This window comes from Chinchilla lanigera, unplaced genomic scaffold (assembly GCF_000276665.1).
Source record: "Chinchilla lanigera isolate Chin_1 unplaced genomic scaffold, ChiLan1.0 scaffold00139, whole genome shotgun sequence".
Classification (NCBI taxonomy): Eukaryota; Metazoa; Chordata; class Mammalia; order Rodentia; family Chinchillidae; genus Chinchilla; species Chinchilla lanigera.
In genome coordinates this window covers 2,477,789-2,502,623 of record NW_004955540.1, presented here as the reverse complement: position 1 = coordinate 2,502,623, position 24,835 = coordinate 2,477,789, and the positions used below count along the sequence as shown (strand labels likewise).

At 47.4% G+C, this 24,835-nt stretch overlaps 1 protein-coding gene across 4 annotated transcripts in view; it reads left to right on the top strand.

Moving 5' to 3' along the window:
• Positions 1–20,125, top strand: part of Anxa13 (annexin A13) — a 79,071-nt gene extending 58,946 nt beyond the window's left edge. The window contains exons 4-12 of one of the 4 annotated variants that reach the window (XM_005410935.2): positions 577–671; positions 4,303–4,473; positions 6,938–6,971; positions 7,073–7,152; positions 9,152–9,220; positions 9,637–9,738; positions 13,555–13,630; positions 17,315–17,427; positions 19,762–20,123. In XM_005410935.2, coding sequence (XP_005410992.1) covers positions 577–671; positions 4,303–4,473; positions 6,938–6,971; positions 7,073–7,152; positions 9,152–9,220; positions 9,637–9,738; positions 13,555–13,630; positions 17,315–17,427; positions 19,762–19,881 — 860 coding nt within the window. In that variant the 3' untranslated portion in view covers positions 19,882–20,123. Of the gene's footprint in view, positions 1–576; positions 672–4,302; positions 4,474–6,937; positions 6,972–7,072; positions 7,153–9,151; positions 9,221–9,636; positions 9,739–13,554; positions 13,631–17,314; positions 17,428–19,761 lie in introns of all 4 variants that reach the window. The other 3 variants (XM_005410936.2, XM_005410937.2, XM_013507926.1) reach the window with 3 other exon arrangements.
• The last annotated feature ends 4,710 nt before the right edge of the window (positions 20,126–24,835 follow it).

Genomic DNA, 24,835 nt, shown 5'->3' with positions numbered 1-24,835 from the left:
AATGTGTACAGTAGATATGCACGAACATCACAACTGTCAATTTTAGAAATTTTCATTACCTCAAAAGACGCCCTGTAGCTTTTAGCTACCATCCCCCAAACTGCCCCCACCCTGCACCAAGCCGCTAATCTACATTTTGTCTCAATGGAGTTCTCTACTCTGGACTTACATATAAATGGAGTCATGTAATGTGTGATCTTGTATGATTGGATTTTTAACTTAGCAAAATGTTTTCAAGGTTTGTCCATATTTATCAATACTTCCTTCCTTTTGTGGCCAAGTAATATTCCACAGTATGGATATACCATATGCTGTTTATCCATGTGTCCATCATGGACTTGTGGGCTATACTGCTATGAGCCTTCATCTTCAGTTTTGTGTGGATTATTTGTCTGAGAGTGACAAGAATACTTCTCTTGTGTTTTCAGCAGAACACAGCAAAGTTAAGGGTCCATTCGGTTCCCCTGAAGCCTCTGACGGTGCTTAGCTGTGAGTTGTGCCTTCCTCAGACTTGACAAAATAATCTTCCATCTCGTTTCTTGTTCACTATGACTGTGCTTTTCTCCCATACTTTAGGAACTGATGAAACAGCCATCATTGAAATCCTGTCAAGCAGGACATCAGATGAGAGGCAACAAATAAAGCAGAAGTACAAGACAAAGTACGGCAAGGTGACTGTGGGCGCCAGGTGGAGGCTGGACCCTGTCCCAGGCAGGGAGGACATCTGAAAGCTTTGGTGAATTAGCCCAAGAGGAACAATGAAATAACCGTTTAAAACTTTAATTAACTTTAGAAAAACTGAAATTGCTTTGTTAACTTAATAGCCTGTAAAGCCAATAATCTAACTCATTATTTTTCAAATTGATTTCATTTTTTTTGTGAAGTATTTGGTCATTTTTTCCATTCAATTTGGACTAATTCCACATAACTTGTGGATGGGCCAGTGCTATGAAAGTCAGTTTTTACTGGTGGGTTTTGATGTAGGAATTTTTCATTTATTCAACATCCTTAAAGTAATATATTCTACCTAGGTTAATGTTACCAAAAATTTAAAAGGAAAAAAAAGCCATTTCCTAAAGCATCAAGTCTTCTTTCTTTACATTTTCTTCCTTTTTATTCTCGTAATTGTTGATGAGGCTGTTATATATAAAAATCTTTAAGTATGCATTAGGCTTTCTTGTTTCCTTTTTAATATATAATGAACACAGCTTAACCTTTTCTTAATGTCACTGGAATTATCATTATGCAAAGTGAATATCAATCATTGTGCTGTATTCTCAGCCATATTTATGAAACCCTCACAGTCTCAGTCACTATAAGTAGATCTATGTAAAGAGAGAGAAAGATGGGTTTCCTACTTGATGTTTGTCTTAGTTACTTTCTTGTCGCTGGGACACAAAGCCTGATACCCACAAGATAAAGGAGAAAAGGTTTATTTGGCTCGCAGTTAGTAGATCTGGTTCCAAAGCAGAACAGCACAGCAGAGGAGAAACCGTTCGTGGCAGGGCAGGCAGGGAGCAGCAAGCCTGGCTCCATTTCCCTTTCATTCATCAAGGCAACAAGCCTGTTGGTTGGTTCCACCCATGCACAGAGTGGGCCCTCCATCATCCACAGCCAGAATGGTGCTAAAGCCAATCACTGGACTGATCCAGTTATCGCACCCTTGAACCAGCCACTCCCCAAAACCCCACCTGAGAGCCCCTGAGGCTTTGTGGGGGATATCTAGTATAAGCATGACAACACTGGCCAGGAGAAAGTCGCTTCAGGCTTTGATCTCACTTAAAATAAAGGAGGCACTTACCTTCTACTCAAGTCTCTGGGAGAATATGTCAGCATGTACCATAAAATCAAGGGTAGGTGATAGGTGTGATGGCTTCCATTTTACACATAAGAAAGGTAACGCTCATATGTTTAAATGACTTATGTGAAATCACACACGTCGGGGGGGCAAGGCGATAGGGAGTGAGGGAGAGCGAGGCATGGTGGTACACATTTCTCATCCCAGTCACTCTGGGAGGCTGAAGCAGAAGGATCCCAAGTTAAGCCCAGTCTGGACAATTTAATGACTTGGCGAGACCCTGTCTCAATATTTAAAAAGAAAAAGGAGCCAGGCAAGTAGCACAGTGCGAAAGCCCTAAATTCAATCCCCAGTATCACAGAAAGAAAAGGGGAGGGGAAGGGAAGAAGGGAAGACGCGAAGAAGGGAGAGAGGGAGGGAGGGAAGGAGAAAGGAAGGAAAGAAGGAAGGAAGGAAGGAAGGAAGGAAGGAAGGAAGGAAGGAAGGAAGGAAGGAAGTGAAAGAAGAGAACAAAGAAGTCTTCTGACTTCAAGGCCATTCCTACAGAACCCAGTGGCATGAGCAGAACTTTTTATTTATGTTTATACTAAATGGCCCAGATGGCTGCACTTTATAGTTTTTATTCATCTCTCTTCACAACCAGGGTTGTCAATACCACTTTTATAAAAATCAGTGAGTCTGTGGTTTAAGTGCATTGAACTCAATTGGACGACCTTGAACTTTCATCCTTGTCCACGCCTAACTTAGCAGCCCCCAGGCCACTTCTCTACCAGCGTGGAAGGTCAGGAGCTGCTGCAGTCAGAAATATGAGTAAACGAAAGCCTAGGGCGGTTCTGCTAAAAATGAAGTGGGCATGTTGTAGCACCAACCCTGTGATACCTTCACTGGCTAGACATTTGCCCTCTCTCCTGTTCTCAGCTGTGTTTCAGAGAGCTGAGAACACCAAAGAGATATGCCTAACGGTGGAGGATGTCAGAGGTGTCAAACCTAAGTCCCCGTGTCAGCTGAGCCAGAGCCTGTAAGAGACTAACTAACTATCCAAGGCAGCCAGCCAGTCAGCAGCAGAGCCAGGATGACAGCCGAGCTGCCCTGCGCCCGCTTCTCTGACCCAGCAGAATTAAACACACAAGATTTCTTTTCATGGTTTGGGCTTATTAGAGTAGGCAATAGGATTTCTCTTCCCTGTGGGTCTACATAATTCCATCTGACCTGGAAAAGCAGCTCCAGTTTGCAGGTGGATTCACACACCTTCTCAAGGTCCACCTCAGATGGAGACCTCTCTTAAAACAGCAGACCCCAGGACCTCACACAAAATCGGCTGCCAGCCTCAGAGCTCAGAGGCTCGATTGAGAAACAGCTGATTTGCCTCCTTTCAGAAAATTCCTGTCATCATGGAATAACAATGATAAAATTGTCCTATAATATGTATAACAATTAGCACTTACTGAGCACTAAAATGTACCAGGCACTCTACTTGATGTTTGCACAGCTTCTACCACTTAATTCTCCCAACAGCCCCAGAAGTCATGTTATTCTTTTCATTTTTAGGTGGGAAAACTGGTCATGGAGAAATTAAGTTTTCCAAAGTGGCAATGCTTCTGTCACTGTGCTTGAGCCAGCATGCCTAGCACTGAGGAACCAGCCCAGCCCTGCTGTAACTGTGGTCCCAAGGCCCAGGCTGGTCTGCCAGCCTCCAATCTGGCCCACCTTGGGCTGGCACTCTGCAGAAGGTCCTTCACCAAAGTCAGGGGATTGACTGATCAGGCTGAGCTCCCCTTCTGGAAGTTTCCTTATGAAAGTAGCTCTTCAGAGGGAGGCAGGGAGGAGAAGGCAGTCAGCTGACTTTTGAAAAGAGGGCGCCCCACAAAAAGATGAAGATGGGAGCTGCTGAGAACAGGGCCCCAGGGAGGTTTCTAGGCTTCTTCCTGCTCGAATTCTGTGTCCCTTTGAGGAGTTAAGAAGACAATCGACTGACTATGGACCTGTTTTACCAAGAGAGCTCCTGATTATTTTATTGCCCCTGCAACAAACACAACTGTTGATAGTGGCCCCTTTCACCCTCAAAACGATCAGACCCACTTAGAAAGTTGCATCTATAGTTTAGTCTTTGCTAGCTGAATGTGTAGGGACAAATCCTTCATCCTGAAGTTCACTACAGGGAAATAATGCCAGTAACTCTCAAGCCAGCTTTTCCAGGTTGTTTTGAGGATTTGCTGAGAAAAGCTTTCAGAGTCCTAAACTGTTCTACAAGTTCTATGGTCACTGTGATTCTCCTTCAAGGTCTTTAGCTCCAAGAAGGAAGTCTCTTGCTTTTCTGCCAGCCCTGGGGGGATGGATGAGAAGTCATAGTGACCTCTGTCCTCAAGCAGGTCACTCTTGTTGGGACACCTCCACATGTCCTGGGACAAGTGTTCTGCCCACCCTGAACCCATGCAGCAGGGCAGGTGGACACCTGTCCTTCTCCTCCTGGGCCATTCCCACTCAGGTCTCGGTGCTTCCCGCAGGACCTGGAGGAGGTGCTCAAGAGTGAGCTGAGTGGAAACTTCGAGAAGACAGCCTTGGCCCTCCTGGACCGCCCCAGCGAGTACGCTGCTCGGCAGCTGCAGAAGGCCATGAAGGGCATGGGCACAGATGAAGCCGTGCTTATCGAGATCTTATGCTCAAGAACCAATAAGGTCAGTCCCACGCAGGCAAGCCCCCAGCCCCTAGGAGAGTCTACGTGCCCATCACGGATGGCTTCAGCCCCTGGAGGGAAGCCACTCCCCCACGTTCTGTCATTGGCTGAGCAAGAATCTGGGCAGAGATGCCATGCAGGAGGGATACGACATGCAGGAGCCCCAGACTTCCTGACTGCAGCCCTAGTGTTGCTGCCCCTGGCTTGACAGAGTAGATCCTTCCAGAAAAGCTATGTCAGCTCAGTTTTTTTTCTAATAGGCACACATTTTTCTGTGTAGGAGACACAGTTCTGTTTTACCATTCCCTGCCTGACTTTTTAGGTCTCCTGGCACAAGTAAGCAATCAGTAGCCCATGTTTGTGTCACTGCGTAGGCTATGGCTGTTATCTAACGTAAAGCACACAAAAAGCTCTAACTAATCAGGAAGGTGGTGGTGCCCAGGATCCCAGCACCAACCCGAAGGATTCTGCAGGTCTTTCAGCCCACCTCCCCCAGGCCCTTGGGCATGTGCCACCATTCTGGGAACAGAAAGAGCATTTGGTAAGACCCCAGCAGGAGCTCATTTGTCTTCGGCTCCAGAATCCAAGAGGGCCAAAGAGTCCATCAAGAGTAAAGATGGTGCACAAATCAAAAGTAGGAGTTCCCCCTCTATACCCATCTATGACAGTAGAGTGGGGAGGCCCAGTACAGGAAATGCCAGAGGAACCTGACACTCTGAGGCCTGCCAGGAAGAAACTCCAGCAAGAGTTGGAGTAGACATCAAGGACACTCTGAAGTGTTATTTGAAGCCTAGAGTGCTGGCTTCCTCTCGCTCTGCTAGGCCAGGCACAGGCATAGCCGTTTTCCCAGAGCACCACCCAGATCCACGCTGCGGCTGCAAACACCTCTTCCCTAGGTCCCTGGAATCCTCTTCCTTCTCCATTTCAGAAGGAGTTTGGGTTAGGACAATGCCTCTGAGAAGGCTCAGCGCAGACTCTGGGTCACACACCAGGAGCTGGAGTCTCGCCATCCCTCCTCGTGTCCACTCTCTGAGAAGCACAGAGGCTCCAGCAGCGGGATGTCCAGCTCCTCACATTGTCACCTGCTATCTGCACCACCTGCTCCTGCCCACCACCACCTTCCAGCTTGCACTTAAGCCTGCTGGCAGGAGACACTGCAGGGAAGCACCTGCTCTGCACACCAGGGGTCAGGTGTAACCTGAGGCAGCGCGGAGGTGGGCCACTCAGTGCAAGATGTTGCCATATCAAACAATTCCTCCCAGTGCATGCCCTGGAGAGAGGCCTCTCCCACGGTAGCAAGTTGTTTACTGCATGAAGCCTTGCTCCAAGCAGAGAAAAACTGCAGACAAACAACTTAGCAGCTATAGCTATGAGGCTGCTAAATACACTGTGGCTTGTCATAGGCTGGGACAGTTTGTGTCCCCTTAAGAAACTGTGGGTGACTATCTGGATCTCCAAAACATAGCAGGGTGAGAAAATAAGTCATAGAATGATGACTGTACCCCACTGTCTAAGCACATGAAACACTCACAAAACAATTCTCTACGTTTTCAATAGCCACATACATGTCTATAAAGCAGAGAAAATTACCTGTGAGATACACTCTGAACTTCTAACACTAGCAATATGGTAAGGATGGGAGAGTGAGACGGGGTGAAGAGATGGTAAGAGAAGGTGCAAGCTGTAATATTTTCAGCTTTTTGCTTTTAACTGCCTAATTATCATATTAGGGAGTATCTTTTGCTGTAATCCTGTATACAGTGTATACTGATCACATTTGAATAGCTAGTGCTTCCATTACCTTGTTGATCATTTCATTTTGATGAGAAAACTCAAAATCCTCCTTCCTCCTGCTTTGGAATGTATGTCATTGTTAAATGTTGTCAGCCCAGTAGATAAGAGAACACTACCACTTACTCCTGAGCTCTGCGACTGTGTGTCTTGTCCTCATCGCTTCTCACCTCATCTCTTCTTCCCCGGCCTTCCCAGCCTCTGGTGACCACCATCCTTCTCTCAGCCTGCGTGACATCAGCTTTGTTAGGGTCCATGAATGGAGAGATCATGAGGTATTTGTCTTTCTGTGCCTGACTCATTGCACCCGACACAATGTCCTCTGGCTCGAGGGCGTGGCAGAAGGTGAAAGGGTGATTTCATTCTTGTTATGGATGAGGAGGGTTCTGTTCTGTATGTGCACCCCATTTTCTTTAACCTTTTTTCTACTGATGGACACCTAGACTGATTCATTTTATCTCCAAGGAGAATGGATGTATATGTCACCTGTGTGTCTGAAAAGCTGGCACAGAAAGGGTCTCTTCACACCCCGGGGTCTTGCTGCAGCCTAGGAATGACCATTTTAGGAGTTTGTCATCATACACCCTGTGTCCAGAGATGCCTCTGCCTCCTCCCTGTGTGTCTGATTGATTCTTCTCACCTTGGACATTGATGTGTTTTCATTGCTTTTCTAGGAAATCAGCGCCATCAAGGAGGCATACCAGAGGTGTAAGTGATCTTTTGCTCTGCCTATGAAGAAAGCATGTTCCTTTCAAAACACTTCTGGGAACTGAATCATCTTGCTTTCTCCTCTTTTTCTTCCTCAAAAGTATTTAACAAGAGCCTTGAATCAGATGTCAAAGGTGACACAAGTGGGAACCTGAGAAAGATTCTGGTGTCCCTGCTGCAGGTAAGAGCACGCAGGTCTTGACCATTGTATGATCTTAGAAAATAATCCTTGGCAACGTGGCATGTGATGAAAAAGGCAATGCAGATCAACGTGTCATTCTTTTACCGAGTGGGAAGTCATGCGAGGGGGATTTCTCCTCTGCTAGCCACCTGCCCTGTCCTTTGCAGCTTACACTCTCCCCTGGTTAATGAATTTGCTCAGTAAGCAAAGCCACTCTGATTGGCCAAGGAGGAGACTCAGCCTCAAGAGGTGGTAACTCAGCCCCAGTGACAGCCAGTGAGACACAGTCCAGCAGCAAGACTCAGGCCTTCTGACTACAAGAGGGGCCCTTCACAAAAGTGCAGCTCAGCCCCTACCTTCCGGACTCACCCCAAGTCTAGACCTATAGGAACCGTTGCCAGGAACTGCTAGGGTACAGGGCTTTTACAGTTGGCCTGCTGGGATGCAGCCCTGGGCCTCACACAGACAACATCTGTGCCCTTGCCAACATGCCAGCTTCATAGGCCTGTCCTATCTCTCCCACTGTGGACAGAGTGTCAGCCAAAAGCAAAAGTGAGCGGGCGTTGCCTGCAGCAGAAAAGGTTTTCTTCCTACTGTTTAAAAAACGTCACAGACTCGCAGCCCAAAGCAGCAGAGCTCTGCGATCTCAGTGCCCACGGTCAGGAGATCTGGTACAAATGAGCCGAGCCCTTCGCTGAGGGTCTCTCCGGCTGAAATCAGCCTGTGCTGCCATTTGCCTGGAGGCTGAGGAGAATTACTCTCCTGGCGGCCTTGTTTTCTTGCCAACCGGAGACCACCACCAGCTGCTAGAGATCATCGCTGCTTCCTGCCATGTGGATCCTGTGTTCCTCTTCCAGTGCTCTGGGATTAACTATCTCAAATCCATTTTGGAATGAGAACAGGGAGAAATACAGTGGGGTGAGGGGGTAGTTATGTAGTTCAGGCTGGCTTTGAATTCACTATGAAGCCCAGGCTGGCTTCAAACTCACAGTGATCCTCCTGCCTCAGTCACCCAAGTGCTGGGATTACAGGGGTGTACCACCATGCATGTAATATAATATATATTATAATATAATATAAATGGCCATCTGGCCTCCTCCAAGCCAGCAGGAACTCATCACTCTGACTTCTTCTATCTTTGACCTTCAAGATCTGTCACCTGATCGGGTCAGGCCCACCAAAGATCATCTCCCTTTGGATTCATTCCATTGCTTAGGGACCTGCATTACAGCTGCAGGTCTTGCCTAATATTACATATGCACAGCAGTGACTTCGCAAGCTATGCACTCAAGGGAGTAGGTGTGTGTCACTGGGAGTAATCTTCAATCCCACCAACCACACAGGGCTCAGGTTAGACTTGTGCATCTTTCCTTCCCTGACCACTCTCAGAGCTCTTTGGCACAGGAGCTCTGAGAGGAGAAACTGGATATTTTGGAAGGAAGATTATTTGTGATCCTAGGACCAACCTAGGCAGCATCCTAGGTTGCTGTCAACCTGCTCTGAGATCAGTATAAATGACCTCTGTTTCTATTAGGAAAAAAAAAAAAAGACAGCACTCTGGGGGACTGAGTCAGGAAGATTGCAAATCTGAGTCTAGTCCATGCAACTTAGTAACTCAGGGAGACCCTGTTTCAAAAAAAAAAAAAAAAAAACATGCTATAAGGCCTGGAAAAGGAGGTCATGTTCCCAGTAGGAGAGCAAAAGACAGCAGGGAGGGAGAGAAGGAAAGAGAAGGAGGGAGGAAGGGAGGGGGACGGAGAGAGGGAAGAACAGGGAGAGGGGGAGGGAACGGGGGAGGGAGAACCCTGTCCTCACAGAAGCCACACTGTTTACCCTCTGCACCCAAAAGATGGCAGCAAAGAGCAGGCCCTGAAGCGTGGCCAGGCTGAGCTGAGCTCTACGGAGGCCTCCCCTCTAAGGTCACCCTGTACCCAGGGCTCTCTCTGTTTTCTGTAGTCAAGCAAGACCTCGAGTTAGGAACAATGTGTCCCTGTTCTAGGCTGACCGTGATGAAGGGGACGAGGTGGACAAGGAGCTGGCCGGCCAGGACGCCAAAGATCTGTATGATGTAAGTGTACAAAAGGCTCCAGGCTCCACAGCGCCTTTGTTTCTCAATGTCTTAGCATTGTTTTCAACAACTGTTTCTTTATTTTATGCAAATGGGAGTTACTTGAGAGATAAGTGTGGTCTTTAAAAAATAAATATGCTTATAGGTATCTGTTTAGATCATATATAAAGAATTGTTCCTGTTCTCATATCTGGGCTTAACTATCTCAGATCCATTTTGGAATAAGTATGAGTATAAATAATATAAATAGATATGTGAAGTATACTTGTGCATCAGGAGTATAGAAAGCTAGTCAACCCATCTGGCTTCTATTCAGTGTATATTTCACAGCCCCTGTGAGTGAGGCCTGTTCAGAGTGGTCTGTCCACTCAGTCTTCTCACAAAGTCCTTGTCATGCTACTGCCCTTTGCCCTCAGGCAGGAGAAGGCCGCTGGGGCACTGATGAGCTCGCCTTCAATGAAGTCCTGGCCAAAAGGAGCTACAAGCAGTTGCGAGCCACCTTTCTGGCCTATCAACTTGTAAGTATATCCACCCAGCCCTGAGGGCTCCTTGTGAAACTGGCTTCCCAGAGAAGGCCAGGTCTGGGGGATGGACCTGGAAGATCATTTCAACAGTGGTTCTTGGTGTGGGCTGAGGCCCAGGATGCTGCCAGAATCCTACAGTGCTCAGAACAGCCCTGCGGTGAAGAAAAGCCAACCGCAGATGTGGTGCAGTGGCTAGTGACTTGCTTTGCTGGCAGAGAAGACAGAAGCAGAGATGTCAAGTGCTGGAGCCAAAGATGGGACCAAAGCACCATCTTCTTTTGTAAAGCAGGGGCTATAAGCACATCAGCAGATGTTCAGAGAGCTGCAGTAAAAGTTCAGAGAAAGCCTCAGAAAAGAATCTGACATTTGATAAACATGCAAATGTCAGCTCTTGTTTTTATGATTCCAGTTAACAATTGGGCTAGCAGTGCCTACCACTCAGGCCGATACATTATACTTCAGAGATAGGTTCTTGAAAAGACATGAATACACTGTTTTTAATCTCATGATCATTTTCAGCCAGCAAAGCCAGTTAGCTAGTTCAAGATACTTAGTGCTAAGTCCTTCCCTGGAAAGAAATTTTAATTTGCAAAAAGCCATTAGTGGAGTTTCAGATATTCTATCTTTTTCCTTCTTTCTTTCTTTGTTTCTTTCTTGCTTTCTTTCTTTTCTCCATCTTTCTCTTTCTTTTTTTTCTTTCTTCCTCCTATTTTATTTCTGTAGAACGCTTTTACACATTCAAAGCATATCTATGCTCTGTATGTCATTTCATTTTTATAATAGCATAACTATAATGTAGCTGAACAGTTATTGTGGCCCACAACTGCTAGACACAGACAGTCTGCCCATGAGGAACCCTCGATGACTTATCAGGACCACACAGCAAGTCAGTAGCAGAAAGTGCACAAGAACTCCAAGACTCCCTGGCCCAAGTTCCTACCTCTGCCGGAGCTGGCTGCTCCTCACTCAGAATAGCCTTTCCTGTATGTTGCCAGCAGAGGAAAAGCCAACAGAGCTTTGGAATTTTATTGTTTCTGTATGCAAGCCTCAAGGGCCTTGTGAGTTCAAACTGTGAGTCCTGATCAAAGGCAGCTGGCCCTGCACCCCCATGTGGCCTCTGTGCTGGAGGATTCCCCAGGACCCGCTCCTTTTCCCACATGACAAGGACCACAGTTGGAGTCTCTGAATATGGCTGTCATTGGTGGTCACTATGGAAACACACACACACCAGTGTGCAGATGTTTGCATATCGGCACGTGTGTGACCTAGTGGCTGCATACCTGCAAGGACACTCTAAGCCAATACAGTATCTTAAAGTTAATCCTGAGATGACAGCATCAGAATCACTTGAGAAACTGTTAATGAAAATTCTCAGCTCGAATCCTGGACCTACAAAATCAGATGCCTTGGGGCTTGGGTCTTGCCATCTATAAGTTTTGGCAAGTCTCCCTAGTGATCCCAATGCATGCTAAAGTTTAGAAAGCCTGCCCTAGGCTACTAGAGGCATGACCTTGGGCACATTATGAGGGGTTCTTTGCCTCCATTTCCCAACTGCTGAATAGGGTTAATAGTACCTACTTCACAGGATTAGTAAGAATTGAATGAATTAATAGAAGCAAGCACTTAGTACCTGGTGTATAGTAAGCACTTGATAAACACAGGTCAAGCACTAATAACCAGAGCAAGAGCTCAGATGGACAATAAGGCAAATTATGGATCTGACCACTCTTAGTGAAACCAGCTCTAACAATGCTATAAATATCACTGTAATCCAGAAGCCTTGCTCCAATGTCATTCATCTTGATTGCTGTTAACTTTTTAGGAGTTGATCATGCTCTTAAGGCTCTGCATTCTGTAAGTTGTTGATGGTTTCTGTCCAAAAGCACAAAAGTGCTAGTGTGAGATCACTGGACTGTGTTATACAATAGATCATCTCGGTATAGAGGTGAATTTCAAGTTTTGACACCAAGTTCAGGGTTTTTCCCATTATTTGCCCTCCAAGTGTGAGGCTTAATTTCTGATGGTCTCAGCAATCCCGGCCCAAGCAACAGGGCCTCCCCACACTGCTGCATTGTGTAGGATTATCACAGCCCCAAATTCCTCCAGACAGGCACTACCAGCCTTGGGCTCTCACACTTCGGTTACCAGAGATTGAGTGCAGAGGTTCTGCTCTCAGCACACTTGTCAATGTGGAGGTCAATTTAAAGAGAAAGAAAAATCACTGGAGAGCCTGTTAAAAATGAGAATTCTCAGTCTCCCTCCTGGATTTTATAATGTAGAATATTCTCTTATTCTACTAGGATCTCCCTTATTTCTCTAATAACCTCCCTAGAGGCACTGCGGCCTATGCAATTAGAGCCGCGTTTGCAATCTACCTCCTAATGTGTTTTTGTTCTGAGATCAGAAAACTTTGTTCATCCAAATAGTCCCCTAAGAATGAGATGTTCCAGCGACTGAAGTGGAAAGCTTCAAAGGAGGATGCCAACAGCTCAGGCCAGTGCTTTGTTTCCACAGAGTTCCATGAAGGTCACGGAGATGCCTCAGCAGTTACTGGGATGGAGTGAAGCAGGAGGACAGGAGGCCGTGCAGTCTCAGTGGACTGTGTGAAGGGTGCCCCCGGGGTTGTGTCAGGAAGCACTTCTGCAGGCAGAACACAGCTTCGATGCCTAGGGCCAGACAGGAGACCACCTCCTGCCGCCATCGCTGCACAGCAGCTCTGCATGGCTGCTTTTTTCTGTCTTATAGGCTAAGAGTCTATAAAATTTTTTTTTTTAAACACTATTCTGGCCCTAATACCATTTCTATTAACAATAGAAACAGTAAATGGTTTACTGTGACACGTTTTTAGTAAACGCAGACTTGTATAAACAAAGTGAAGTCTTGAAATGCAATCTCAGCTTGCATGACAAGAGCCCTGTGTCTGGGGAAGTGACACCCACCCCTTACAAGATATCACCTCCCACGACGCACCCAGAAAGGTGGGGCAGAAAGGAAGGACAGGGTTGAAATCCACTTCCCCTCTGAGTCTGGTTCCCATCGCCAACACAAAGACATCTAGACAGGAGAGCAATGTCTGGGCCTGCAACAAGGACCTTGGCTACATCCAGACTCTCCCTCCCCCCGTGTTGTCCCTGCATTACAAGAATGCTTGTTTATCTGTGATTTCATAATAAAAAACACAAACGCCACTAGTATGCACTCCAGGGTCCCAATAATCTATAGGATCAATTGTGTTATATTCATAAGAGATAATTTCTAGAAAAAGGCAAAGTGCTCAAACCCAGCAAGGCACCTTCCTTTCTCTTTCTTTGCGTGCCCTGAGCTTGGCCCAGGCACTATTTGTGTTAAAGAGAGTCACAATTTACTCTAACTTTAGCTTCTGTAAATATTTGGAAAGAAACCTAATGTGTAATGCTGTGCAGAGCGCCATGTGAGCCGCTGGTGAATATAAGACCATCTGCACTCACCCCAGAAAGAAGGCAAGCAGCCTTTGGTTGTGGCCAGCCTCTGGCTCCCAGCCCATGCAGCCCACTCAGTCAGGAGCATTAGGTCAGATTCTCATCATGAACCTCACAGCCACTCCATGGTAAGTGGTAGCATCCCCAGTCCCAAGGCAAAAGAGGCCAGGGAGAGGCAGGTGGCACCTTCACACACAAGGCAAGAGACCCCCACAAGGCAAGACGCAGGAGAGGATATCCTAACCACAGCAGCGCTGAATCTGGGAGAGTTCAGTCTTTGTTATAAGAAATTAATCCCAAGAGTGCTAAAAGCCAATCCAGAAATAACCACCTGACTTTGCTTGTCTTCCAGCTCATTGGGAAGGACATGGAAGAAGCCATTGAGGAAGAAACATCAGGAGACTTGCAGAAGGCCTACTTAACTCTCGGTAAAGCAACATTGGGAGAGTCCTTGTGCTGGGCTGGGCTCCCTGAAACCATATTTGGAGACTGAGGTCCGCATGCAGGAGGATTTCAGGGAATAGGTTGGGAAACGGCACATCAGAGCAACATCAGGCAGAGGACAAAGTGAATATGATGCAGGTCCTGTCACACAGGGACCTCTGCTGCTGGGATGTTGCAGGGGATCAGGGGAGCCAGGCCTCCACACCCAGCATCAATCAGTCATTGGGGGCTTGCTGCGCCTGGGGGCATTTGCCACCTTGGGCAAGTCAGCTCTGCCACTTGGAGGCAATTTCTGGGGAGGGACCCAGCTATGAGCGGTCAGCAAGCAACCCTTAGAATAAACGCCTCAGTTCCAAGGAGGGCACCACTGTCCACTACTAAGCAACCCTACTAAGACTGGGGGTCCCTGAAGCATCCATCTGTAGTCCAAGACTAGTATCTAGCCTTGAGTCATAGTATAAGGTTCATTTGACACACACTGAACAGTACCCACATTTAAGGTCCATGAACAAGTCTGTCCAGTGGCTTTAGGGTTTCCTTTCCAATTTGGTTCCCTTCAACATTTGCAAAAAGTGAGATCTGTTTAGAAAGAGAGAGGAGGGAGATGAGGTTTTGAACATGCCAAGCAAACCCCAGCATCTTCTCTCTGGGTGCTGCCCAGAGGCAGGAAATAGCAGAGAGATGGGCAAGCGGCCATGTCTGGCAGGCTTCTTTTCTCTTTCTGCAAGCTCTGGAAGGAAAGCATTGTCTATTGTCCACACTGCTGGGGGGCGGGGGAGTCCATGGCGCCATCCCAGATGGCACAAGAAATGGAGGGGCTCATCCCCCAAAAGAGGAACCCAAACAAGCAGCCCTGGAAGTTAAAAAATGTGCTCACATTGCCAAAACTGTTAGTTTTTTGTTTTTATTTTTTTAACTGTAACAACAACTGACTTTTTTTCCCAGCCATACCTGTATTGCACTCAACTCCATAGGATGTGTGCAGTGATATACAGAGGTGTGAACATCCCTACTGTCATCTTGGCCCACACTGGACACTGGACACACTTGAGCTGTAGCATGGGTGACTGTTTTGGGGACTCTAAGGGAGGGCTAGTGAAGCAGATGGAGGGCTCTATTCACATCTGGCTCTGAGGCTCCAAATGATTGTGTAGAGAGCTGGAAAACACGAGCATGCAGTTGGAAGACAGCAATCCAACCCTTCCGTAACTTAACCTTGGCTCAGCACCTTCTTGGACACAAGGGATGTGCTAGGTACCAGGATCAGAAGCAAAACAGGCCCAGTTCTTGCTCTTAAGGAGCTTAGTGTGCACAGAAGTTGCATTTGACAAATGAGGATACAGTAGAGACAACAAGCAGAATAAAGAGAGGACAGAGGAGAGGGAAGCCAGCTCTTAGGATTGGGAGCCACAAGTTGCTGTTCTCAGTGGTAGCAAAATTAAAAGTAAGAAGGCCTTGAGAATAACCTGCACAGAGTACCTGGCTCCATAACTATTTTTGCTAGACATTCTCCAACCTGCTCCCATTCAACACATAAAGATGTCAGTGTCTAGCTAAAATCTGAAGGCTAGGATGAGACCTTTGAATGACTGCTGCCAGAAGCACCACTTCATAGCTGGGGTCCACAGACCAGCATCAGAATCTCCTGTTACCATAGTTTCCTGGTCCCCATTCCAGATTTCCCACAGAAAAACCTGGAGTGGAACGGAGTGCAGGATGAGATTGTCTTGTAGTCAGTGGAGATTAAGAACCCTGCTTTTTTCCCACTAAGGTACTGGGGATCAGACCTAGGGATGCTCTACCACTGAATGACACCCCCAGCCCTTTTTTCTTTTTGAAATGGTCTTGCTAAGTTCCCCAGACTGTCCTCAAGCTCCATCTTCCTGCCTCAGCCTCCTGAGTAGCTAGGATTATAGACCTGTGCCAGCACACTCTGCCTCCCCTGCTCTTTGAAGGCCATGAGGAGCAAGGGGCAGGGCAAGCAGCTGTCTGCACTTTCCTTCCATGCCTTCCCTCGCTGCCCCCACCTAACCTTTTGATGCTTCCTGCTGCTGCTAACAACAGAAGTTGCTTCCCGGGCATAGATTATCTAAGAATATTTGAAGTTTTCTTCCCACACTATCAGGAAACAGGGGTGTCAAGGGAGAAGCCCCCTATGCACGTAGATCCAGTGCACAATGACTTTGACAGACGGTGGTTAGAGAATCGATCCATGCTGCGTGGGAGAGGAGGACTTTGTAGGTAGCAGTGGTTCCAACTGTCAAGGGACTTCAGTAAGTTTCAAATGTCCTACTCTACCAAGTAGCACGCAGCTTCCCACCACCGCCACCACCATCAACCACAACCCAGGAGCTTTTGGATTGTTCTCAGGATAAAGAAATCAGACACCTGTGTCTGTTTGTTGTTTTTTGGTTGTGGTACGGCTCAACCCAGGGCTTTCACACACCACACTGAACTACATCCCCAGCGGCCTCCTTCTCCTCATCCTCCTTTTTGACAGAGTCTCACTTAGTTGCTAAGTTGTCTGGGATAGGCCTGAACTTTTGGATCTTCTTGCCTCTGGGAGCCACAGTTCCTGTCACATAGAGTCTGTGAAGCTGGGGTGTCCCAGTGAAGCGAGGGAGCCAGATCTCTGCGCCCCAAAGTGCTGAGGTTACAGGTATGCACCTCCATACCTCTACCTGTAGACACCTGTGTCTGGGTTTTTCTTTTCTACTAAAACTCTGCTGGCTTCTCTGTGGCCTATGAGAGGACAGACTGCACGCCTCCTGGACTCTGCTTCCCTAACCCCACTCCTCTCCCTTGCTTGTAAGTGTTGGTCACATAGATAATTACCCAGAAAGCAAGAGCCCCATGATAAGCTATAAGAAGTCTACACATTTTACACTTACACTGAATTTATTACTAGTCACTAACGTTAAAGAGTACAAGTGTTCTAGAGAAATGTGAACAACCCAAAGAGTCAGTGGTTCATTCCGCTTAAGCGTTAGCCCTGATGATGCGCCCGGGTCTGGGAGAAGGGAGGAGAAGCGGAGCTCCAGGCCCAGGGTGGAGAGGCACCTGACTGCCTGGTCTCTAAGCAGGAGCCACACTTTGTGCACTGTGGCTAGAGCCAAACTGCTGGGCAGGGCGGGGCCCCGAAGGAGCACACAGCCACACAGAGAAGAGCGACCTTTGAAGGAACCGGGCGTCACACCCAGCACACATCCCAGAGCTCTAGCTAAGAAGATCGCTAAGGAGCCAGAGGCAGCTACACAGAGCAAACCCGCAAGGAGAGTGGGGACAGGGAGAGAAGGTTTGGGAGGGCGGGACAGCAGGCCACAGTCCAGCGGGGAAATCTTCAAAATGATGAAGGTGCTGGCCATGCTGTTCCCTTGGAGCCCTGCGCCCCTGCGGTAGGAACAGTCATCACTGTGAGCCAGGGGCCCCTCTGTTCAGACCTTCTGAAGTGGTTTTGACCTGGCTCTGGCTGAAGAGCCCAGGTGTCCTGACAAGGGGAATCTTCCAGATCTCACTTCTGCACGGTGGGGTGTCAGTTCTGTCAGATTCTGCCTTATAAGCCAGGGAACCCCAAAGGTGACCAGGGCCACTCTGGGCTGCACTGGACCCCAGAACATCCTCCCCGTATTCAACATGAGTGCCTGGCATGCTTCTCTCCTCGTCCCCAGTGAGATGCGCCCGAGACCTCGAGGGCTACTTTGCCGACCGTCTGTACAAGGCCATGAAGGGCACGGGGACCGACGAGGACACCCTAATCAGCATCATCATCACCAGGGCGGAGGTAAGACACCCTGGACTCCAAAGGGGCGGCAGCAGTTTCTCTGCCTCCGCCCTGATGTCATCAACTAACAGTTCCTTCCAAAGGCCTATTTACAGAAAAAGGGAGCAGAGACAGCCCCTGCTTTCCTGGAATCTAGAAGACTGTGCTCTGCTTCAATCCATTTCTTTTTATAAAATGCAGTAATGATCCTTGCTGCTGTTTTTGTCATCTGTGGCTCCAGAGAGTTGGTGGCGCTGTGTACAGGGAACTCGCAGAGCCATTTGGAAGTAGCAGAGCTATGCCTGGCTGGCTCCATCTTAAGAAGACAAAACAGAGACACTGGGACAAGAAGCAGATGATCTCCCAACTCCTGAGCGGGTGTTTATTTAACTGAACATACAGTAGAAGCAAAATGTTATACCTGAAACAGGTCCACTTAACAGAATGTTCCTCAATCTTTTTTTTGCTGCCCCCTCCCCCGTAAGCCTTTCCAGACATACCCTTTTCTTGATGGCTACACACCAAGAAAACAGTTTAACGCCACAAATATTTGTTTATGTGTCATATGAATGATTTATTCCCAGGAACAGGGATGCACCTTTGTACAGTAAAAGATTAAGAGATTCTTAAGCCCCTAAAGACCACTCTTTGCCCCTGTCAGAGGAGGACACTTGTGTTTTAGCAAAAGGGAATGAGAGCCAGTAGCCTGCAGGCAGCTGCTGAGACACACAGTTAAGGCTCTGGGACACAGGACCACAGAGCAAGGGGAATAACAGAGAATGGCGTTTCTTCTGCCGTCAGAGAAGCCAGGCAAAGGAAGTGGAACTAAGCAGTTGAAAGCCACACACAGCTTCCCTCAGAAACAAAAAATTGCTAAATAAAGGAAGAAGAGTACCAACCCAAATTCTGACCCATTTTCAACAAATACTTAACATCTGATGCCGGTTTTAAATATAACTTTGCAGCAAGATGTTTCTTTCATTTTTATTTCTATTCCTGGACTCTCTCCTCTGCCCATTTCTCTTCTTCCACAACCCATTCTTTTGTTCTGTCTGAGTCTGTTTCTCTCTCCTCCCCCTCCCTCTGCAGCCTCTCTTCTCTCCAGGGGCTCTCACTCTTTCCTCACCGTGCCCTCTCCTTCCCCGTCCGCGCGCCTTCTGTCTGTCTCTCGGCAGTGCAACCCAGCCGAAGTCATGGAGGGTCTTGAGGGAATGGGGTTTCACAGCAGAGCAGGCCCAGGGCTCTGAAAGACCCCAGGGAGGTCAGACCCACCCAAGGGATTGTCACAGTTCCAAGTTTACTGCAACATGGACCAGGGCCTGCTCAGTTCTAAGATGCTCCGCATCTCAGTGTTGGCCACACATCTTGGTCATTTCCACATGTGGGCAGTTTCCTCAGAATGCTTCAGACCCAGGTAGATATTGTTTAGCCAGATCCCCAACCCCCCAAAGCCACAGGGCAGTAGCACAGAGTCCCACTGCCTCCTCCTGCACCCTCTCTCCCCTGGGCAAGGAGGAAGATCGGAGACCAAGAGGACGCCCAGGCGGGTACCCTCCGTCTGCCTCCAGTCTTCCCTCTCCTCCGCTCAGCATCCACTTCGAACAGTCCCTGTCTCCTCCACCTGTCCTTTCTCATTTTCTTTCTCTCTCAGTTCAGCCTCTAACTGGGGCAGGAGAAGACAGTCCAGATGCTGAGTCACAGTTTCTAGATCTGGAGTGCAGAGTAGGGTCTAAACCAAAGCAAAAAGAGAAAAAACTCCTGAGAGTTCTGTGCTTCTCTCGTGAGACTCATTTTGTTCAATTTGGAACTGCATCTTTTCTACACAAGAGCTACTTCCCTTATCATCTATAAAAAGTCTTCAGCAGAGCAATCTTTTATCTATTTTTCTCTTAAGTCCTAGCACTTGGATTTATCCTTGCCAATTGGGGTACAAGGAAAAGTTAGTCTCAAAGCTCTGTGTCCCCAACTTTCTTCACCTTCTATCAAGGACCAGCAAACTGTGGCCTGCAGGCCAAATAGGGCCCACTTGCTTTTGTACAGTCCTGTATCTAAGAACTATCCATTTTCAAATCATGTAAAAACTCAAAAGAAACATACTATTTTATAACAAGTAAAATTATATGATCTTCAAGTTTTGGTTTCCATAAATAAAATTTGAATGGAGTATACACACAGACACTTCTTCTGCTTTTGGAAGACCGAACTTAGTATTCCTTTTCTTATCCAAAAAAATGGAAATAATGCTAGTTCTACCTCACAGGTGGATTGAAGGCATAAATGAGATTAGGAAGTCTGCTGTTTACAGGGAACATACCATTAACATCCCCATCCCTCATGTTGCCGTCCTCCCTGCAGGTGGACCTTCAGGGGATCAAGGCCAAGTTCCAGGAGAAGTATCAGAAGTCTCTCTCTGACATGGTCAGCTCAGACACCTCTGGGGACTTCCGGAAACTACTAGTGGCCCTGTTACACTGAGCCCAGCCAGAGCAACAGGCACATGGAAAAACCACCTTTATGCAGAACACATTCCAAATCAAACTTGCAAATGCGAAGCCAGCACAAGAAACCCTTGGACCTTGTTTATTTTCTTGACAGCATAAGCAGTAAAACAAGGCCAAACCATTTAAATTCAAGTTGCATGGGCAGTTCATCTTGAATCCTGGCTTAGCAAGTATGTGGGATGACTCTTTTTTTTTTTTTTTTTTTTGTCCCAGGAGTTGAACTTAGCACCTTGCACTTGCCAGGCAGGTGCTTGTGTCACTGAGCTAAATCCCTGGCCCCCTTGGGATGGCTTTTAACCTTCCTTTAGCATAGTCACTGAATGCTTCCTAAGCACAAATAATATCAGCAGTTAATGAAAAACTATGGATTTGTAATAAAATGTTTAGAACAATATGCACTAGCATATGTATGGTCCAGGGAAAGATTAAATGGTTAAAGGAAAATAAAATTAACCAATTTGTTGATTTTCCCTCGGTGTGTTCAATTTCAAAGCCTCTATGGTAATTAAAGGTGCAGATTATGCCTCCAAACTGGCTTAATTAGTTTGGGTTCTTGCCCAGGAAATACAGGACTCAGGTGAAGTTCAAACATCGTTTGGGGAATGCAGTTACCTCTATTGACAATCACTAAGGACAGTAATAAAGGCTAGAGGTAAGGAAAGACTTGACTTGCCCATGTGAAATGTAACTAGAAATAAAATCCACTAATATGCTGCCTGGTTTAATTGAGTTTTCTTACTTCTCTAGACATTTGACTCGCTTCTCTCTCCCCCGATCTTCAAATACAGTTGGAGCAAATACAGTCCTGACAGGACTCAGGTCAACGGTCTGCCTCTCAAGTGGACTGGCACCAACAGAATCTCTGCTCCAAGATGCTGGTCTCCTAACCACATGGAGCTACACACAGAGGAACCTGTCACAAGAACTTGACACCTTGGTCCAGCAGTTCTATTTATCACTCACTGGTTGTGCCTGGCCCTGCTGAATAGCATAATTTTTTATTTAATCCCCTCCAGCTCTATGAGGTTGGTTTTATTCCCATTTATCAACTAAGGAAACAGATATTAAGTAACCTGGCTAAATTCATTTGTAAGCAACAGAATTAGGACTAGCATCCCCAGCTGGCAGATCCCAGAAATCACATGCTAATACCTTTCCTAGAAAAGTAACTCGAAATACATGGGAATGGGCCTGTGTATTGCTTCATCTACTTAATTCCCTACTATCTACTAATTGCGCTGAGGATATGAGGGAAAGCAGAACACGGACCACGTCTTGGTAGTTTATCCCCAAGCCAGAAAAGTAGCCTGATGTTTCCAAGACTCAACAGAATGCTCTGAGTGCACTCAGGAGAGCAGGTCTACCCATGAGCATCACAGAGGTACCTTCATGTTGAGTATTGGCCAATGCATAGAAGCTCTGAGGCCTGGAAGCATGGGTGGGCAGGATGTGTGCAGAAAGTGGTGAAACCTATTCTTTTAGAGCATAGATTTGAGACAAGGAGAAACGGAGCATCAGCAATGAGGCATGGAATATGTATTTGAATCCCATTAGCAATGGCTTTGGCTGTCAAGGGTGGACTTAGTTCTTTGGACAGTGCCAGTAACTGGAGGTGTCTAATTAAATGAGGGGCATGGTCAGATCTGGGCCTTGGGATATCACTTTGGTGGTGAGATTAGCATATAGCAAATAGCCTCAGCACTTAGTCTAATAATAGATGTCATATCCTAGGGTAACCTTTTAGGGGATATAAAGTGATGATTGCGACCACTTAAGAAGTTATGTTTACATTGATGTGTTACCTGCCTAACAATTATTGTCATCATTATGAGATTTTATGCATAAAAATTATTTTCTAGAGTCAAGCTCAGTGATAGAACAGACTCAGGTTTACTTATTTGTTCCAAATAAATCTTTCTGGTCTTTTCTTTTATAAACAGAAACAAAGCAACTGCTTCTTGGGATCGGAGCTCATGGCAAGGACAGGAAAACAAACTAGTGGGCTGGGAAGGAATCTGTTACAAACAGACATAATTTGAGAGTGTTGGAGGCCATGATCAGTACACAGAAGAGCAACAAGGTGGTTCAGATCAGAAGAAACAGGCTAAGCAAGATGCAGAAGCAAGGTCATTTGCTCAAGGTCACACCAGGGAAAGGCAAGGGTGAGACTCGACTCCAGTCCTCTGACCCTAATGCCGGAGGTCTTCACCATGCTGGCTCACATTTCCCAAGTGCCTTGTCCAGAACTGCCAAGCAAGGCATCCAGGTGGCTCTCTCTATGGCTGCTGAACACGGCTCAGCACTTATAAGCAGAAACCCATTTCTCTTCAACTACTGACAACTCCAGTCTCATTTGTCCCAGGAATGCCCCACCCGCCGTGCTCCTGGGGCAGCCTGGGAATTTCCTCCTTTTCCTTCTGCACATCTCCGCCCTGCCCCTCTTTTTCCCCCAAGTCCCCCAGTCACAAAGGTCTGAGCTTGCCTGGGAAAAGGAGGAAAAAAGGCAGATGACAAAAATAGAAGAGAGAGGGGAAAGCAATGCTCTTATCACCTGTTCCCCACACCATCCCTCCCTCCTAGGCCACTGGAGAAAGGCCAACTCCTGCTGCCCAGCTATGCAGGTAGTGGGAAGGACATGTGGCCCCACGCCAGGGATGTTCAGGGACAGCTTGCCCTGCGGTGCAGGTGCTAACTCAGCATGCATTTCCCACACAATTTCACTCCAGGCATGGCCTGGGCTCCCCTCTGCTGCTCACTCACATAAGTTGCCTGGGGCATTGTGGGCAAACGGCCACTGGAGAGCTGGCCTGGGAGAACTACTACAGAAACTAAAATGCAAAGGAGTACCCCCACCAACTGTGGGAGCTTCAGTCGCCTATCTCCAAATCCCCCCTGGCAACTCTGGGTGGGACAGTGTCCCAGGTGGTTCCCCTCATGCAGGCCTAAACCTAACATTTCTGGGTCACAGCCCATCTTCTCTGCTTCTTTTCCTTTTTCTGACTCTTCCTAAGGGGACCCACAAGGACAACCCAGTCCTCCTGGTCAGGTTCCCTCCCCACCCCTGTAGTAGACCTGGGGAGAGCCCTGCTCCCTTCCTGAAGCCATCAGGCCCTGTGGGCAGTGAATTCCATGGTCTCAGGGGCCCAGAGCAAGGTCTAGGAAATGGCGTCCACACTGTATGTGGTGTATCATTTGACCCCATCGAAGAAGCACAGAGAAAGCCCGGGGGAGGTACTCCAGCGGCCTGGGTGTGAGGTGGTTGCCCTCAGGAGCCCTTCTAGGTAGCACTGGCCATTTTCCTTCTTACTCTTCTCCACATTGTAACCTATGATTCTTCCCCTATCACAAGTCCAAGCCCAGCTCAGGTTGCTGAGACCCTACATGAGCTTAAATGACACCAGAGGGGCAAAGTACCCCTGTATACACACACATACACACACACGCACACACACACACACACACACACACACACACACACACACACATTTCCTTCTGCTGTAGAGCAACATAGCCTAACCTGGATTCTGGAGTGTGATGGAGCTCTGGCCCCTTCCTCACAAAGACTGAGGCCCAGCAAGTCCACAGGACTGAGGGTAGCCAGCTCCTCCCTGTTGCTGTTTCCCTCTTGCCATGGCCTTGACCTGAGAGCCTGCCAGTGCCAGCCAATGTGCTGGTCACCAGGGATTTACAGGTGAGACGTTCATGCCCCATCCTGTCCCCGTAGAGCCTCCAGTCTGGGAGGAAACAAACAATTTCCAAAGAACCAAACCTATCAGGAAAATAATCGGAGACTATGGAGCCATCCATGAAAGAAAGACACTGGATGCTATGGTGGTGCTGGACAGGGGCCGAAGGGAGGCAGAGAGGAGGTGCCACTTCCATGTGGCTGCCAGTGCAGTCTTGCTCAGCCTGGGGATGGGAGGAAGCACCTGACTGTGAGGCAGAGAAATTCTGGGCCACTGAGGACAGCTCAAGCCAAGGCAGGACGATGTAGGAAAGCACCAAGATGATGTAGGAACCCTGGCTGGTGCAACATGAGGGCAGGCAGAGCCAGGGTTGACCAGTATCTTAGTTACTTTTCTCATTGCTGAGGCAAAATATCTAACACCCACAAGTTAAAGAAGGAAAGGTTTATTGTAGTTTGCACAGGTTTGTACAGGTTTCAGTCCATAGTCAAGTGGCTCCATGGCAAGGCGGCATGGCAGAGAGGCACCAAAGAGGAGAAACAGTCCATAGCAGGTCAGATAGGAAGCAGCAACAGCAGCAGCAGCAGCAAGCAGCCTGCCTTTCCCATTTATCTCATCTAGGCTACAAGCCTTTTGAGTGGTGCTAGCCAAACCCAGAGTGGGCTTCTGTCTTCAGTGAATCCATTCAGCTGCACTCAGAACTATGTTAATTCTAATCAGTGAACTAATTTAGTATCTCACACCCTTAATCCCAGTATCACACACCCTAGATCCAGTCAGCTCCAAAAAGCCCCACCTATGAGTGCACAAGGTTTTGGGGGACATCTAGATACAAGTCCTAACAACCAAGTAGGCAGAGCCTGGATGGAGCAGGACCTCATAGGCTGTAAAAAAAACCATTCGGGTTTTATTCTACACAGGTTTTTAAGGTATCAAGCTATTCTTTTAAGGTATTAAGCTATTCTTCCCTAAGTGCCCCACATTCAGGATTCAAAGTTCCACTTTTTATCTACTACCCCATACTCCCCCTGGTTCCACAAACTGTGCTGAGCCTATATCCCCACCTGCATCTACCCTTCTTCTTCCCATGATGAGTTCTTTGAGGATTTTTAATCCTTTCCTACAAGGCAACATTAGCCAGGACTGTGTGACCCTATCAGTGAGTCTCTGGAAATTCTGAATTCCAGTGGATCACAGCTGGGACCTGGGGAGGGGTTGGTAAGTGTTTAACAATGGGCCTTC